The 19078-nt window shown below is 39.1% G+C and overlaps 1 protein-coding gene across 2 annotated transcripts in view; it reads right to left on the bottom strand.

The window, feature by feature from the left end:
* The window catches only part of atp11b (ATPase phospholipid transporting 11B), a 54543-nt gene that overhangs the window by 13060 nt on the left and 22405 nt on the right, over positions 1–19078 (bottom strand). For both annotated transcript variants that reach the window (XM_084417996.1, XM_084417995.1), the window contains exons 19-28: positions 15431–15634; positions 14766–14919; positions 14523–14625; positions 9309–9454; positions 9164–9223; positions 8852–8979; positions 8073–8211; positions 5896–5961; positions 5716–5819; positions 3693–3858 (exon numbers count right to left, since the gene is read on the bottom strand). In XM_084417996.1, the coding sequence (XP_084274122.1) occupies positions 3693–3858; positions 5716–5819; positions 5896–5961; positions 8073–8211; positions 8852–8979; positions 9164–9223; positions 9309–9454; positions 14523–14625; positions 14766–14919; positions 15431–15634 (1270 nt within the window). The remainder of the gene's footprint in view (positions 1–3692; positions 3859–5715; positions 5820–5895; positions 5962–8072; positions 8212–8851; positions 8980–9163; positions 9224–9308; positions 9455–14522; positions 14626–14765; positions 14920–15430; positions 15635–19078) is intronic.

Here is a 19078-nt window from a genome sequence, read left to right as displayed (position 1 = left end):
GGAACTCTTCCGTTCCACAAAAGGCTCTTTAGAGGAAAAGGGTTCTTTATTGGAACCTGGATTCATGAAGAACGTTTGGAACTCTTCCGTTCCACAAAAGGCTCTTTAGAGGAAAAGGGTTCTTTAGATTTACATTTAGTCATTTAGCAGATGCTTTTGTCCAAAGCGACTTACAATTTACGACTAAATTGGATCAGGACTTTAGATCAGGAGTTTTCAAACTGGGTCGCAGATGGGAAAAGGTGGATCTCTTGGCTGCAGATAAATGTGAATTAAACAGAAATCGTGATACTGCTTAGTGCGATTTTTGAATCGCAAAGGCCGCAATTGAATCATTTAAATCTGCGCTGCGTGTTTTGAAGCTCGCACATGCGCAGCGAATGGTCAAGTGGCTCGGTTCGCATTATTAATGATATTCACTCCAATCACTGCGCTGTATTCTGTATTACACCGGAGAATTCAAATTTCACGAAAGGCTGTTTCACCGCTGTTGTCTTTCAGAGATGTATAGTGTGTTGTTTTCATTCCTTCATGTGCATCTGGCTACCGAAACCGTCTGTAAAAAGCATTTCACGTTTCATGAACACACGTGAAACAAGCATGAGAGCGTTTTCTGAGTCAGTTCAACAAGAAACTGTGGGGAATTTTGATTAAGATGATGTATGATCTGCCAAATGTTTTCTAATCTCAAATATTGTGGTCGCCCTAGAGAAAAATAATTAAAATAACATATACCAAAATGTATTTAAAATACTAAAAAAGTTTATTTGGAGTACTACTTTATTGAACAATGCACATTTTCTTAATATTAAGCTTAAAACGTGTTATATTATCACTATTAATAAAGGACTGTATGATCACTGTATAATATCAGTCCTTAAATGCAAGATATTTAAAGTGTTATATCTAAAGTATACTTCCACTTTAGCACAATTAAATATACTCAGTGCTGTTTACGGATAACTAAAGTGCATTAAGCCCAAGATGAGTCGTTCCAATTTAACAGTATACCAGTTTAGTATACTAATAATAGTACAATTGCAGGGTATTTATATTAAATGCATAAATATGTGAATGTATTTGTAGTATAGACCTCATGCGCCAGAGAAACGAGGGCGCCGCCATCTTTAGAATATTGTCTTTTAACTCTGTATATCTCTATGGCATCGCTGTCCAGGAGTAATTGGCTTTTGAAGTGGATTTACTTAATGTAAAGTTAATGAAAGTTATCACGAGGACTGTAATGTTTAAAGCAGATGCCTTAACAAATGTAGTCGACCGGGAAGATTTTAAAACGAGCCGTTCATTAAAAAACACGCAAAACACTGTGACCGGAAGTCAAAAGACAAGGTCTATACTTCACATTAAATAAATGTATTTCAAATACATGTTGGTATATTTACTTTTCACTAGGGGGATGTTGAGAGAGATTACACTTTTCTTGCTTTAGATTATTAAAACGTTCTTCACACTAAGTTCTTCTTCGATCTGTTCACTGAAAGGAACCCAAAAAGCCACATTTGCCCTGATTTAGGGGTGTATGATGCTGCCTTAGAAGGTTCGCCTGGAAGTACACAAAAAGACAAGTCACTAGGTTTTGAAACAAAGAGGGAAATGTAAAAGAAGCCCAACAACATAGAGGTTGGAATGTTTAAAAGCAGTCAAATTCAGATTTTAATAAGCACTGTTTTAAATGACGTCTTGCTGTAGCTGGACTGGAGCTCATTTCTCTGCTCGTTGGAAGAGAGTAACAATACAATCGTTTTGGGAGCATGCAGTCCAGGAAAACATGTCTTTTCTCATACGCTGGTGTACAAAGAGCAGTGAGCTCAAGCCCGTGCTGCACGAGGAAGCTTACGTCTGCGTTAAAACCGGGATCTACAGACTCATGCACTTGCAGGGTGGCGGGGTTACGCATGCAGAGGGTGACTTGTTTATCTCACGCTCCTCTTCGAATGCTTGTTAGTTTTTCCTGCCGCATGCAGTGTGAGAGTGTCTCTCCTACTCTACCTAATCTTGCCCAGCTGATTCTTGGCTCTGGACAGAGGCTGAAGTGCGATGAAGTCGTCACCTATAGCCACGCGGTTGGTGTACATCTACAGGACACACACAGAGGGTCAGTGAAGAGAAGGAAGAGTCAACATGTGCAGTTATACACTCGATGCACCCACATTCAGAAATGAGAAAGACAGGAAACAGGAAGCAAGTGGTCGACGCAGAGAGAGAGAGAGAGAGAGAGAGAGAAAATGCACTGAGGGTGATCGGGTGTCATCCGCAGGGCAGCGTGTGCTGACGACACACACCCGCACCGCAACACTTCAGTTACCAGCTCACACAGGGAAGTAGGAGAAGTGTCAATGGAAGGATTAAAAAGTCAGCGGAAGAAAGAAAGAAAGTGAACGGTTTAATTTCCCCGGCGGAGTGTGAGACACGAGTTAAACTTATTCTCACCTCTCGCACTCTCCTACACAAATAACGACAAAAAAATGCAAAAATAAATAATGCAAAGCCGATATATGGCATAATCCACATTTTTGGGCTCATCTCTCTCATTCAGCTCGTCATGTGCTCATACTCCGGACAAGTAAATCGCTCATTCGCTTGTCTGGGTAAAAAAGGTGCTTGTCTGGAAAAAAATTAAATAAAAATTGTGTTGTTACAAAATAATTTATTCTGAAGCAATATTCCTATCATTTGACATATTTAAATCTGCATATGTGTGGTATTTACCCCGAGGGCATACAAAAAAAAATAAAAAATACTTTTAAAAAGGGCATTTTTTCCCCTTAAAATATGCTTCATATTTCATTTTAAATTGCATTATTAATTTTTTTTAATATACAAGTAAGAAATGTTGGAAAGAATGACCCTTTTAAACATCAAACCAAACGGCCACCTCAAACATTATGGTCAAACGGCTGATTCGCTCAGGAACGAGTCAGTTGTTTACGAATGAGTCGTTGAATCTTCGACCGATTTGTTCAAAACACTGAATCATTCAGTAATGAAAACACGGTTCAGTGTTCCTTTGAGATCTGCGGTTCTGCTGTGATCTTTGTTTGGAACTATTTCCACTGCGGAAACAGAACAAAAACAGTCCGTGTGTCTAAAACGTAAGCGACATTAATAATAACTGCTTGTTTATTGCACTTTTGTCTGAAATCAGAGTCACATTTTCAATCGTGATGTGTTCAGGAAAACAGCACTCTTGATTGTGTAATGTTGCTTAACTGCATCACATGTTATAAGTATAAAAACTATATCATCATATCGATATCACTGGAATTGGTAAGGACTAATAACATTTTGGTATGCTGACAATCGTAGTCTCACTCAAACGAGGAATCATTATGTCACGTACTTTAACATCATGTCAGTGAGGACTTTTTAAAGAAAGTAACCAATAAAAATAAACATGACGCTTCAACCTGCCGTTATCTATTCTCATAATTCAACCAGACAAGATGCACTGCCCTTCCAGAGTCCAGACATACTTTGTAATATCTGTAATGCTGTCCTGATGCCGTATGTCTGAGTGAGGTCAAGTGAAGGTGAGCTGAAGCTGCTGGTGAGAGTTCATGCGGTGACGTGAGCCACATGCTTCGCTGCTTCATCAGTGTCCACTTAGAAAAGCATAAATGTTGTCATCTCTCTCTCCACATCTGAATCGGTGTTTGCAGTGTGACGCTCACCTGAGATTTCTGCGTGCTGGTTGGGTGCAGGTGCCTGTAAAAGACCTTCTTGATGACATCAGGAAACAGGCAGGTGATGATGATGATGATGATGGCGAACCAGGCCGAGCCGCTGGACAGCAGCTGAACGAAGACGAAGTACATGTCCTGTGTGTGAAGGAACGGCCTAACGGAGGGGGACAACATCTCCGGTTAGTTGAAACCAACTAGTGCGGGTCAAATATCCAATTGTTTCAGAGGCAGAGCCAAATATTGAGCACAACATCTCGACAAGTACATCGACGCTGGTCATGTGGGACCGGATCCAATGTAAGAGCAAACTGTTTTTTACCAGCAATTCAATAAACAATCTATTTAGACATTGTTCCTGACTTCCACTTTCTCACACAGGACAAAAATAACACCCAGTAACCAGAGACTTGAATCGTTCTAGATTGCGGCGCAAGGATTTGAAGCAAAAAATCTTTAATAACAAAAAATCTACGATTTCAGAATGACTATACATGTCAAAATCTTGTGCATGAACGGCATGTTTTTGAAACAGAGTGTAAAGGTACAAGATCAACTTTTAAAAGCTCGTTTTGAGACCCTGCACTCATTTCCATGCCACTGCGCGACGTCCCGTAAAAAAAATCTGTAAAAAACTAGTTCTGTACTAGTTCAGTCGACAGGTTTCAACAAACTGTCATTAGGCGTGTTTCCATTACAGATTTGCGCAAAACTTTCGCGTTTTTTTTAAAAATGTCGACAAAAAACTATTGCGAAATGACGCCGTTTCCATTAACCGATGTTATGCGACTAAAACTTAATTTTTTCTTCTCGCAATAAGTAAAGTCATTCCAAAAATCATGGCAACGGACGTTGGTAGGGTTTATGTAGCCTACTAATCCCAGCCACTGCACTGGCCATTATTATTAATCAGAGGAGACGTAACGTTGTGTGTGTTTTCCAAGCATTAATGATAAGGAAAGACCCTTATTATACTTGTGAGCGGCTCATATGTGGTGTTTCTCCCTCAGATCTGCTTCGAGGTCTTGATTGTGGCATTTATTTGAGGTTTAGAATCCATTATTCCTGTAATTATTTTGTCTTTTATGAATTTAATAAAGAACTCTGTCTTGGTTTCTGTCCAAACACACCGCGTCATCTACGTCAGGTGACCGGTAAATGCGCAAAAACTGTTTCCAGTGCAGTTTTGCGAAATATTTATTTTTCGAATTGCCTGAAAAACCTCCTCACGCGAGCGTAAAAACTTTTTTGCGATAAATGCGAGTTTTTGCGACAGTGACGTGTTTCCATTGGTCGTATTTTCAATTCGCGCAATTTGAAGGGTAATGGAAACGCGGCTATTGATTCAAAGTTTAATAATTAGTGGTAAACCGATATATATATAGCCATGGCATACGTATATATTGACCAATATTTGGCCTTTTTTTAAGTATTGGCATCAGTGGTTTTCCGCTTGGCCGATGTGTCGTAAACGGGACTTTAATTTTAAGGCGAAGCAGACTTTTATTTTGACAGCGTCTGAGCACCAATTCATCTTTACTTTACCATCTCTGTTGAACAGTTCTGTCAAATACCTCATTAGATAGCCGGTACCATCTGATCAGCCATCAGATATCAGCATCGAACATCAAAAAATCAATATCGGTCGACCATTATTTATAACTGTTCACAATTTACAAATTTAATTAAATAAATACATTTAAAACATGCAGAAGATTGAAGGAATTTGTGTGGTGCACACGACCAGTTACAATGCAAGGTTGTAACCGTAAATATTAAGGATTGGGGATAATGATAACTCATATTTGTTGACCACTAATCTGAATAATGGGAAAGACACATTCTTCTAAGGTAGACCCATAATTTCTATGATGATTATAATACTTTGGATATGTAGTTGGAAAACACAAAAGTTCATTGATTTACCTTTTCAAATTAAACAAAAAAAGAATGCCACCATTTCATGAGAACGACCTTCTGTAGGCATTATGGGAAAACAGCAGCAATACTGTACCAGATGATGCCGCCGTAAAACAAGGAGAAGATGAAGTAGAAGGCGATGGAGCCCCATGTGACGAAGTGGTTCATCCACGTCCAGAAGTGTGTCTCCAAGGCCAGCTGTGGAGAGAACGGTGCACATGAAGCCCTCGGCTCGTTCACAAACCCATCGATGTGGCATTCACCCGTGACTTACCTTCAGCGTGACCGTAATAACCATCACAGTGAAGACTAAAGTGCCAAACGTCCAGTTTCCGAACATCTGCAAGAAACAAACACATATTTAAAGAGCGTATCAAAAGATTAGCCTTTTGATGTTGCTGTTGCGAATTAGGGGTGGGACAAAATATCGATAGGGCGACATATCGTTGTCGTTCTCCGTGCGATGCGATAATCGATACTTAGGCTGATAGACGCGTCAAAGATGTCTATTTACAACATGGTTTGGAAGCGCTGATCATTGTAGCCAATCACAGACATATCTGATGAGCGCGTGAACCCAATGGCCAATCAGAGGCGTTTAAGAATCTGCTCAACGGCGCTCAAAATGCTGGTACCGTCACATTTTTAAAATACCCAAGTCTGTACCTTTTAACAACACTATTCACAGGTTTGTTTTTAAGGAAGCTGGTAAACACTGAGATGTTATTCCCAGGTCTATATAAAACAAGTCGATAAGCAGTTAAATGTGTCAGTTTAAACACAAAAATATACAAGTATAAGCATAAAATGTTTCATTTACGTACTGTTTTTAAATTTGTAATTTACTTTTTGTGCTGCTTTCTAACAGTTCGGACTTGAATAAAGAGAAAATCTGCACTGCATTTTGTTTTCACAGTTAGACAGATATCGTGACGTATCGTTATAGGATTGTCTATCAATATAGCGATGATCGCAGAATTGCAGTATCGTAGGGGTGTAACGATACTCTCATGAGTGACACCAGAGTAAAAATATTCATGATTCTGAAGCTTAAAATACAGGATTATTTTAGACGAATATGCTTTCACTCTGACTAGATAAATTGAAAATAAATGTAGAGCACTTTTTACTGGTAACATCAGACATCTGGCATTATCAGGACCCACAAATATTCCCCCATTGCATTATTATACATCATATTCAACATTATATATAGCCTGGGAAAACCCTTCCGGCAAATTTGAGATTTGCTCTGCAAGTCCGTCTGGCCAAAAGACCATTCAAGCCCATTTCCAATTTTCCAAACTGAGGCGCCAATCACAAACGTTGAGGCGGGCTTTACACGATGACGATCGCTCTGATTGGTTTTAGGTCTATCCAATTGTCTATCCAGAGGCATTTGAGCGACGTCCGTTGGTGACGCCCCTTTGGAAATGGCCTGTGAATGAAGGTTCCCCAGACGCACTCTCAGTTACGACTGAGAAGGGTCTGGTGTCAACCATGCTACATTATATATAGTAATTTAATGTAGTACTGACACTAAAACTCTGTAAACTTGATTTTTTTCCCCTCGCACAGTAATTTATTTTGGGTGAAATATACACAATACATCGTCACTATCAACGACACATATTGTTGCCTTTTTGTATTGCGATATATTGTGACACGATATATTGTTACACCCCTACTGTATCGTGATAACATCGGTATAGTGAGCCATGTATCGTATCGTACCCCGTGTTTCCCACCTCTGCAAACGAAATATCTGGAGGCTATAAATTCCTCCAAAATGAAACCCTGCTCAATCGCTTTATATCAGAGAGATTCCGGCTTGTCGGAAGCCATTTGCTGTCATGCAAAAAGGCGAGTGAGGCAGCGCTTCCAAAGCTTGTCGTAATAGAGGATGGCAGTGTGTCAAAGAACACAGATCAGAGCCACTCGTGCTAAAGCAAACCACAGAGACAGCTGGTCATTAGGAAAGACACATGCATCAACTGGAATCCACTCAACTCTTACCAGTTGCCTGTTAGCTCGCAAAATCTGAGAGCATGCACAGCAGGAAAGAGAAAGAGAGAAGCAGAAAAAGAGAGAGAATATGGATAAGTAGTAAAAGCCCACATCCACTGACACCTAACAGTGTGGTACAAATGCGCCAGATAACGGCGTAATCAGTTTGAGGATTGATGCTTTGTGTCTGTAAGCTGGAGTTAATCAATAGTCACTGAGGCCAAGTAAGGGTTATTAACGTTTAAGTGCACTCATTATCTTAAGCCCTTCGAGCTGAATAATTCAGATAGCATCTCGGGAGATCTATACATGACGCTTTGTGGAGGATTTCAAAGACTTTCATGCTAGCAAAAATGAGAGTAGAGCCACAGACACACATGAGCTGGGATGACAGAAGAGGAGGAGAGGAGGAGGAGGAGATAAAGCCGGAGAGATCAAGCTGACCTGTCCGTTCCCCATCAGCGTGGTGTCTTCTCCCATCAGGATGTAGGAGCCGAAGAAGAAGACGAAGGCGTGGCAGAAGCCCAGGAAGGTCCAGTACAAAAAGGTTTTGAAGGAAAGCTGGGAATTTTTGCTGATGTCTCTGAGGAAGGGAAAATTACAGTCGACGTTCAATTAAAACCAACGCTAATTTACTGCACAAGAAGAGCTGGTACTTTTTCTCAGTGCTATTATGGCCAAAGTAAAACTACTAAAAATGGTTTTCGCTAATTGAAATAAAGCTGAAATAAAATAGAAATAGAAGAAAAACAAAGTTCAAGTTCAAGTCGAACTACAAAACGGTGTTATTTTTATTATCATAATTTTTTTGTGTCATTGAAAAACTTACTTTTTTGGTTAATATTTTGAATTCAATTTTATTTTTTATATCTCCTGTTTTCATTAAATTTTTTGTTTAAGTTTTAGAAATGTGTGTTTTTGACATTGTATTAGATAGATAGATACATAGATAGATAGATACAAAGATAGATAGATAGATAGATACAAAGATAGATAAATTTTGTTAAGAGCCAGTTTTGTTTTTGTAAAACAATACAAGACGGTGCTGTTTGGTTTAAATTGACTCATTGCACCATGTCATGGACTGATTTTAAAATCTGGTGTTCACGGATCGTTTCCCCTAACTGAAAATAGCAGTGTTTTGGTATTATTTTGGTAATATATCAAATCAGATTTATTTCCCGTGTCCTGGTCCGAGCCGTCAGTGACGTGTGCTGGTGTACCTGTAAAGTGCTGGTTTGCTCTGCAGAACGTGTGGATGCACCAGCTGCTCAAACAGACTGTACACCAGTATGGGCAGAGAGGTGAAGCAGATATTATACAGCGTCAGATACACGCTGTCATAAAGAGTCTGCGAGAACAAGAGAGCAGGAGAAATCACACACTGATCACACCTCTCCAGATTTAACCAATATACTCACACACTGTCATTTTTGACCAGGAACACAGAAGGTGTTACAGGGATTTAAACACAGCGCACAGGGTTAAGGACTGTACAACACTGACATACGACATGACATCAGGACAACACTTACTTGCTGTGAGAACAAACAGAAGAACTGGTATAAAAACTGGGGAGTGATAAAGCACACATTCTACAAGAAAAGAAAACAAAGACCATTATGAGAACGCAAATCTCTGGAAAGCAACACAAAAGGCTTCCACTCCGAGAAAACGTACCTTGTAGAAAAAGTATTGCACAAGGGTTGCTATTCTAACGTAGTAGAAATGGCCGTGTACAAGCAGCAATTTGGAGAGGAACTTGAACCTCGCGATTGCATAGTCGCTGTTTCTCACGGCCTGTCTTCCTTCTTTGCCCATGATTCCTGTGGAGAGTTTAATTCAGTTAGCTTCATTGAAATTCCTGCAATTACATCCGAATTGCAAGTGGTTAAAGAGATAGTTCACCCAAAAATGAAAATTAGCCCGTGATTTACTCACCCTCAAGCCATCCTAGGTGTTTATGACTTTCTTCTTTCAGACAAATACAATCAGAGTTGTATAAAAAAAATGTCCCGGCTCTTCCAAGCTTTATAATGGCAGTGAATGGACATTTCTGTTTTGAAGTCCATCAGAGTGCATCTATCCATCAAAGTGCATCTATCCATGATAAAAGTGCATCCATCCATCATAAAAGTGCATCCATCCATCCATCACAAAAGTGCATCCATCCATCATACAAGTGCATCTATCATCATACAAGTGCATCTATCCATCATACAAGTGCATCTATCCATCATAAAAGTGCATCTATCCATGATAAAAGTGCATCTATCATCATAAAAGTGCATCTATCCATGATAAAAGTTTATCTATCCATCATAAAAGTGCATCTATCCATGATAAAAGTGCATCTATCTATCATAAAAGTGCATCTATCCATGATAAAAGTGCATCTATCATCATTAAAGTGCATCTATCCATGATAAAAGTGCATCTATCCATGATAAAAGTTTATCTATCCATCATAAAAGTGCATCTATCCATGATAAAAGTGCATCTATCCATCATAAAAGTGCATCTATCCATGATAAAAGTGCATCTATCATCATCAAAGTTTATCTATCCATCATAAAAGTGCATCTATCCATCATAAAAGTGCATCTATCCATCATAAAAGTGCATCTATCCATGATAAAAGTGCATCTATCCATGATAAAAGTTTATCTATCCATCATAAAAGTTTATCTATCCATCATAAAAGTGCATCTATCCATGATAAAAGTGCATCTATCCATGATAAAAGTGCATCTATCATCATAAAAGTGCATCTATCCATGATAAAAGTTTATCTATCCATCATAAAAGTGCATCTATACGTGATAAAAGTGCATCGATCTATCATAAAAGTGCATCTATCCATGATAAAAGTGCATCTATCATCATTAAAGTGCATCTATCCATGATAAAAGTGCATCTATCCATGATAAAAGTTTATCTATCCATGATAAAAGTGCATCTATCCATGATAAAAGTGCATCTATCCATGATAAAAGTTTATCTATCCATGATAAAAGTGCATCTATCCATGATAAAAGTGCATCTATCCATGATAAAAGTGCATCCATCCATCATAAAAGTGCATCCATCCATCCATCATAAAAGTGCATCCATCCATCATACAAGTGCATCTATCATCATACAAGTGCATCTATCCATCATACAAGTGCATCTATCCATCATAAAAGTGCATCTATCCATGATAAAAGTGCATCTATCATCATAAAAGTGCATCTATCCATGATAAAAGTGCATCTATCATCATTAAAGTACATCTATCCATGATAAAAGTGCATCTATCCATGATAAAAGTGCATCTATCATCATTAAAGTACATCTATCCATGATAAAAGTGCATCTATCCATCATAAAAGTGCATCTATCCTAGGGCTGCACGATTTGGGGAAAATGTCATATTGCGATAATTGAGGTCAATATTGCGATTACGATTGCGATATGCGATATAATAAACAAATGGTTTCATGAGTCAACTTGCTTGGTTCTCAAGGAAAATAAATGCACACACAGATTAGTGATAATCAGCCTAAAGAAAAAAGTTCTTTAGTCAAGAGCAGTGAGTGTTTTTCTCTGTTCCCTTTGTTCTTTGATTAACTTTAGCAACATTTTTTTTTTTATTTTTTTTTTAACAAGAACAAAACATAATTTACATACAAGAGTAGGCTACATATAACCATACATGTCAGGTTAAAGAAAAATAATAATAATAAAAAAGAAATTGAAAAAAAAAAGAAAAAAATAATAACTTTAGCGACAGATGTAATTAGTGGCTACTGTACTGTCCCTTTAAGACCAGCCGCTGTCAGAGACGCGGATCTCACACGCGCCTCATTCTTTCACGAGTTATCACAACTCTTCGTGTTCATCATAAGACTACTCTTATGTTATGAAGACACTCGACAAAAAGACATTTTTGCATAATTGTGTGTGTTATTGTTCGTTCAAGCTCGAAAGAGAACTGTATTCTGTCATGCTCTTTTGTGCGCACGCACGATATTAGCGCGAGTCTTTCTGTCTGTCACAGTCAGGACATTCACAGGCAGCGCGTTCATTTTGGCATACATGTGTGTTGTTCGTTCTACCGCGAAAGAGAACTTGATACTGGCGCGCGTCTATCTGTGTGTGTGTGTGTGTGTGTGTGTGTACATGTGTGTGTGTGTCAGGAGGACATTCACAGGCGGCTCGTTCTTTTATGTCTTATCGCGCATGAATGGTTTAAAAGCATTTGCATTAATAAGTGCGTTAACAGCGCTAATTTGTTTGTTTAATATAAAATCGCAGCATTTTGCGTCATATAATCGCGTAGGCTTGACATCGCGATTGCGATTGCGATACGATTAATCGTGCAGCACTAATCTATCCATGATAAAAGTTTATCTATCCATCATAAAAGTGCATCTATCCATGATAAAAGTTTATCTATCCATCATAAAAGTGCATCTATCCATGATAAAAGTGCATCTATCCATGATAAAAGTGCATCTATCCATCATAAAAGTGCATCTATCCATGATAAAAGTGCATCTATCCATGATAAAAGTTTATCTATCCATCATAAAAGTGCATCTATCCATCATAAAAGTGCATCTATCCATCATAAAAGTGCATCTATCCATGATAAAAGTGCATCTATCCATGATAAAAGTTTATCTATCCATCATAAAAGTGCATCTATCCATGATAAAAGTGCATCTATCCATGATAAAAGTGCATCTATCCATCATTAAAGTGCATCTATCCATGATAAAAGTTGATCTATCCATCATAAAAGTGCATCTATCCATGATAAAAGTGCATCTATCCATCATAAAAGTGCATCTATCCATCATAAAAGTGCATCTATCCATCATAAAAGTGCATCCATCCATCATAAAAGTGCATCTATCCATGATAAAAGTGCATCTATCCATCATAAAAGTGCATCTATCCATGATAAAAGTGCATCTATCCATCATAAAAGTGCATCTATCCATCATTAAAGTGCATCTATCCATGATAAAAGTGCATCTATCCATCATAAAAGTAGTGGTGTCAACAATAATCGATTCGGCGATGCATCGCAATGCGGGGCATGCACGATTCAGCATCGATGCGGCAAAGTGCCATAATCGATTATGTCACTGTTTTAGGGGTGTAACGGTACGCGTATTCGTACTAAACCGTTCGGTACAAGGCGCGAGCGCGCTCATAATGTAGACGCTGGCGCGACCACAACATCAAATGGCAAACGCAATGTAAGCGGAACGAAACTGAGCTACTCGTGACGGACTGTTTATCAGTTTGGACCAACGCAGCGCGAGCCGATCTTATACTACACAACGCTAAGAGATCCAGTAAAGAAAGCATTTGAACTCGCCACTAAAGTAATAACATCGCTGCGAGATCTAGTGAGAAACATTCACATTTCTCCGTTATTAACGGATCAAACAGCGCTGACGTGGAAACCAGGAAGAAACATTGTGACATGAATGAACTATCCAGTGTCCACAGATCTGCAATATTCACCATGGATTTACTGTAGTAACACTAACTGCAACTTTGGAAGTTTGGCAGGAATAGTAGGCTATAATGCTTTCAAGTAACTTTATGTCGGATTTATTTCGACATTATGAATTACATTGCTGCCCTCAAATGTTAATCTGAACTAAAATAAACATTTGTTTATAAGCACAAAATATTACATAATTTTTTTTTCCAAGGAGCTGTTTTGTTTTATATGCTCCTAAGAAGAGCCAATTATAGCTCCATCATTGCTCAAAGAAAAAAAATGTCATACTTTATGATGTTAGTTCTAATAAAAAAAAAAAAAATCAAGGAAATTTCTCTGGCATTTCTTTCTTTTTGCTGTATCGAAAACGTACCGAACCGTGCCACAAGTGTATCGTATTGAACCGAACCATGAATTTTGTGAACCGTTACACCCTACACTGTTTATTTTCTGGCCTTGAGTTGGACAATAAAGTTGAAATTTAATTTCAAATGGTTCTCAAGCAGAGAGAAGAGAAACATTTCTCATTCAAAGCACTGAAAGCAGTGATTTATGCTTTCTTTTTCAGGTTTGAAAATGCCATATCCAATACCCTGTACCATTCAATTTTATTTTATTTAATGACATTTATGTCAAAGATACAGGAGAGTGATAATACACACATAGCAGCCAATAAAATCTGTTGTTCAATATCTGACTGCTTGTATTGCCTCATGACTGATGAAAATGTTGCCTTGTTGTGTGCAGTAGAATTCTGATGCATCGCAATGCATCGTAGAATCGAATTGAATCGAATCGTTACCTGGTGAATCGTAATCGAATCGAATCGTGAGGGCAGTGCCAATGCACACCCCTACATAAAAGTGCATCTATCCATGATAAAAGTGCATCTATCCATGATAAAAGTGCATCTATCCATGATAAAAGTGCATCTATCCATGATAAAAGTGCATCTATCATCATTAAAGTGCATCTATCCATGATAAAAGTGCATCTATCCATCATAAAAGTGCATCTATCCATGATAAAAGTGCATCTATCCATGATAAAAGTGCATCTATCCATGATAAAAGTGCATCTATCCATGATAAAAGTGCATCTATCCATGATTAAAGTGCATCTATCCATCATAAAAGTGCATCTATCCATCATAAAAGTGCATCTATCCATCATAAAAGTGCATCTATCCATGATAAAAGTGCATCTATCCATGATAAAAGTGCTCCTCACAGCTCCTAAATAAAGGCCTTCTGAAGTGTGTTGCATTTTCTTACACGACTGAAATAAGTATGTCATAAACACCTAGGACGGCTTTAGGGTGAGTAACTCATGGGCTAATTTTCATTTTTGGGTGAACTATCCCTGTAAGTTCCTGTTCGGGCACCTACCGATACCAACGTGAGCCTCTTGGATCATGCTGACATCATTGGCTCCATCTCCGATGGCTAATGTAATGGGCTTCTCTGGGGAAGTCTTCAACAGTCTCACCACCTGCCAAACACACAGGAGCCTTTAACACCAGCGCTATGAAAACAACAGGGTAGTGTGGGGCAATATAGCGTATAAGTGTGTGCGACCTCTGGCCTGAAACCTGAACACACACACACACATGAAGGGGTAAGGTAACTCACCTTGGCTTTCTGGAGAGGAGCCATTCTGCAGCAGAGCACCGCTGAGCAGTTCTTACACACATCCATGAAGAGTTTCTCATGTTCCCGCAGAGCCAGAGAAAGACTCGCCCCGTCCACCACCAGCCCGTGCTGGATCACATGATCCTCTTTGATCCTGGACAAACACGGGCACAACATCACACCCGTCTCAAACACACCAGCTTAACGTTTCTCCATCAACAGCACATGAGTTCAGGGCTTTTTCTAAGCCTTAAAATGGTCACATTTTCACTTGCCCTGACGAATTAACAAAAAAAATTGGGTAACACTTTATTTTACAGTGTCCTTGTTACATGTTACATGTACTTACCATAGTAATAATAGTAAATTATGCATAATTACATGCAGTTAACCCTCAACCAAACCCTAATCCTACACTATAGTAAGTACATGTACATTGCGAACATAAATGAAAAACTTTAAAGGAGATTTTCTCAATGTTTCGATTTTTTTCGATTTTCAAATAGTTGTATCTCGTCCAAATATACATCCTAACAAACCACACATCAATGGAAAGCTTATGTATTCAGCTTTCAGATGATATATACATCTCAATTTCAAAAACTGGACCCGTGTGACTGGTTTCGTGGTCCAGGGTCACATATGGCACGAGTGATGTGCCGTACCTCCTGGCGAGCCTGCGGAGCTGCTCGGCGCACTCGTTGTCTGATCTCTGCTGCACGAGCTCCAGGATGTTCATGGTGCGGTGGAAGTGACCACAGGAGAGGCTCACGCTGACCGCTGTTTCGTGCTTGTCACCGGTCAACACCCACACCTTGATCCCAGCCAATCGCAGCGCTTCAATCGTCTCCTGGACCTTGTCCTGCAGCCTGCATACACACACACAACCACAATTAAAAGTACTGTAGTGTGATGCTGTGGTGAAGACATGTGACTTTAAACTGCTGGATTAGTTTTGATTTCAATTATAAATTTAAAAAAATATATATTTCATAAATTTCTATATAGTGTTTTATTAAGTTATATTTTAATTGAGTTAGTTTAAGTTATTTTAGCACTGCAGCTTGAACCAAATGAAAATCAGAAATGTTAGACTAGCTGAAATAAAATAAGTTTCATTTGTTAAAATATTTTATTTCAGTTAATATTTACACTCACCTAAAGGATTATTAGGAACACCATACTAATACTGTGTTTGACCCCCTTTCGCCTTCAGAACTGCCTTAACTCTACGTGGCATTGATTCAACAAGGTGCTGAAAGCATTCTTTAGAAATGTTGGCCCATATTGATAGGATAGCATCTTGCAGTTGATGGAGATTTGTGGGATGCACATCCAGGGCACGAAGCTCCCGTTCCACCACATCCCAAAGATGCTCTATTGGGTTGAGATCTGGTGACTGTGGGGGCCATTTTAGTACAGTGAACTCATTGTCATGTTCAAGAAACCAATTTGAAATGATTCGAGCTTTGTGACATGGTGCATTATCCTGCTGGAAGTAGCCATCAGAGGATGGGCACATGGTGGTCATAAAGGGATGGACATGGTCAGAAACAATGCTCAGGTAGGCCGTGGCATTTAAACGATGCCCAATTGGCACTAAGGGGCCTAAAGTGTGCCAAGAAAACATCCCCCACACCATTACACCACCACCACCACCAGCCTGCACAGTGGTAACAAGGCATGATGGATCCATGTTCTCATTCTGTTTACGCCAAATTCTGACTCTACCATCTGAATGTCTCAACAGAAATCGAGACTCATCAGACCAGGCAACATTTTTCCAGTCTTCAACTGTCCAATTTTGGTGAGCTCGTGCAAATTGTAGCCTCTTTTTCCTATTTGTAGTGGAGATGAGTGGTACCCGGTGGGGTCTTCTGCTGTTGTAGCCCATCCGCCTCAAGGTTGTGCGTGTTGTGGCTTCACAAATGCTTTGCTGCATACCTCGGTTGTAACGAGTGGTTATTTCAGTCAAAGTTGCTCTTCTATCAGCTTGAATCAGTCGGCCCATTCTCCTCTGACCTCTAGCATCAACAAGGCATTTTCGCCCACAGGACTGCCGCATACTGGATGTTTTTCCCTTTTCACACCATTCTTTGTAAACCCTAGAAATGGTTGTGCGTGAAAATCCCAGTAACTGAGCAGATTGTGAAATACTCAGACCGGCCCGTCTGGCACCAACAACCATGCCACGCTCAAAATTGCTTAAATCACCTTTCTTTCCCATTCTGACATTCAGTTTGGAGTTCAGGAGATTGTCTTGACCAGGACCACACCCCTAAATGCATTGAAGCAACTGCCATGTGATTGGTTGATTAGATAATTGCATTAATGAGAAATTGAACAGGTGTTCCTAATAATCCTTTAGGTAAGTGTATATATTTTATTTATTTATGTATATATATATATATATATATATATATTTATTTATTTATTTATTTATTTATATAGCCTACTTGTAATAACTTAATAAATATATATATATATATATATATATATATATATATATATATATATATATATATAAAACCATTTATTTTGAACCAAAAATTATAATTTTATTTATTATTACATATTTATATATTATCAAATATTTACTCTTAAATGTACTTGTCTAATTTTTTTTTTGTATTTTCACCAATAACATGAAATAAAGACACTGTTTCCAGTTAATTATTAACTACTTTGCTTTTTAAGATTTTTTTTTTCCACTAATGCTTAACCAGGGAAAACTAAACCACTAAATAAAAGGTTATAATTAAAGTGGTACACCAAATACCCTGAGTTTTCAGGCATCTGGTAAATGTATATATACACACACACATACGTATCTGAAAAACAGTGTAGATTCAAATCCTTTTTATGTTATTTAATAAAACATTATAGAATGATTCCTTTAATATGGGGTTTCTTAAGAAGTCAAGGAACATGTTTAACACCGTATTAAGACAATGATATTCATTTGTGATCATTATACAAAAAATGCTAAAAATTAATACTTAAATGTTTTGCACTGTCATTGCAATGAACACAAAATACCAAATCTAGGATTAATCTAAATAAGCACGAGTGTCAAAGCCGCCCACTTCCTTCTCAGGTTCAGTGATCTAGATCTCATTTAGAAAACATTAAATGCATTAAGTACAAGTGTTGGCTTTGCTCTAGAGACAGCAAGGCTTGCTGTTTTCCCTGAGGCCCGATTAAACCCTGGACACACAGTTACAGCTCATCCCTGTCAAAGCCAAACTCAAGCCATCCCGATCCCTACAGGCGTAACGTGTGAGAAGTGCCTCGCTGATGACAACGCTCACAATCAGGCTCAGCTTGTCGCACGAATCCGCCATGTTGACCAACAGAAAGACGCTTGGTTTCAAAGTGACTTCTGTGTGAGTTGTGCTCTCCTTTAAAACTCAAACGGGCAGTTCTTGCTACTGTACTCAGACCTGTATATGTACACATCCTCTGTTACGACTGGATAACCTTTGCCAGCCCTAGTTCACACTGGTGTTCATCTGGGTGGGCTGAGTGAATCCGCAGTGAAGCGGATCACATGACCTGTCAGACGTGTGTGAGGATCATGATGCTCATTGAGTAGACTGGAGGATGTGTATGTGCCTCTGTAGTATAATAGTTTTAATGGCTTGTCAAAAGGCTCATGGGAATCCCAACGACGGTCACTTCAGCCTGATTCCAGACACGTTCCCGTGTCCCTGCATGCCTTCCTCGGTCTGAATGATGATGCTGTTGGCATGTAGACACAGATTGATGGCTGACCTTAAGTCCACAGAGAGCTGTGTGAGTCACAGCGACATGTCAAACCGCATCACCAGCCGCCGCCGCCGCACACTGGCTCACCGCTGGCTCCTGTTCCCGACGCAGGAGAGGCCGTCCAATCGTCAGGACTCAGGAGCGAGTGTCGGAAGAGTGTGAACGCATCACACCGCTGTCACTATCACACTGACTGTTCACCATTCACTGTCACACGGCTACAATGCTCACTTTCAGCGCTGTCAAAATAAAAGTCCCGCTTCTGACACTAGCAGGGGAAACGTATCAGCTAATGGCTAATATCGTTCGACCGCCGTACGCCGTCTACGCTGAGCCATAACGGCTTGAGACAAATCCATAGTGTTGTCAGAATGGAGCATTTATGCCTTTCTAGGACCTTTAAAGACCTACACGAATAAAATGTTCTCCATATGCGAGGGGAACAGCGAGATCTGTAGTAGCATTCAAACCTTAAAATGACCACAAACAACTTTACAGTACAACAAAAACAGTTTTCTAAAATGATAAACCTCACCTTTTAGCCT

The sequence above is a fragment of the Rutilus rutilus genome (assembly GCF_951802725.1).
Source record: "Rutilus rutilus genome assembly, chromosome: 8".
Lineage (NCBI taxonomy): Eukaryota > Metazoa > Chordata > Actinopteri > Cypriniformes > Leuciscidae > Rutilus > Rutilus rutilus.
This window is presented reverse-complemented; position numbering and strand designations above follow the sequence as displayed.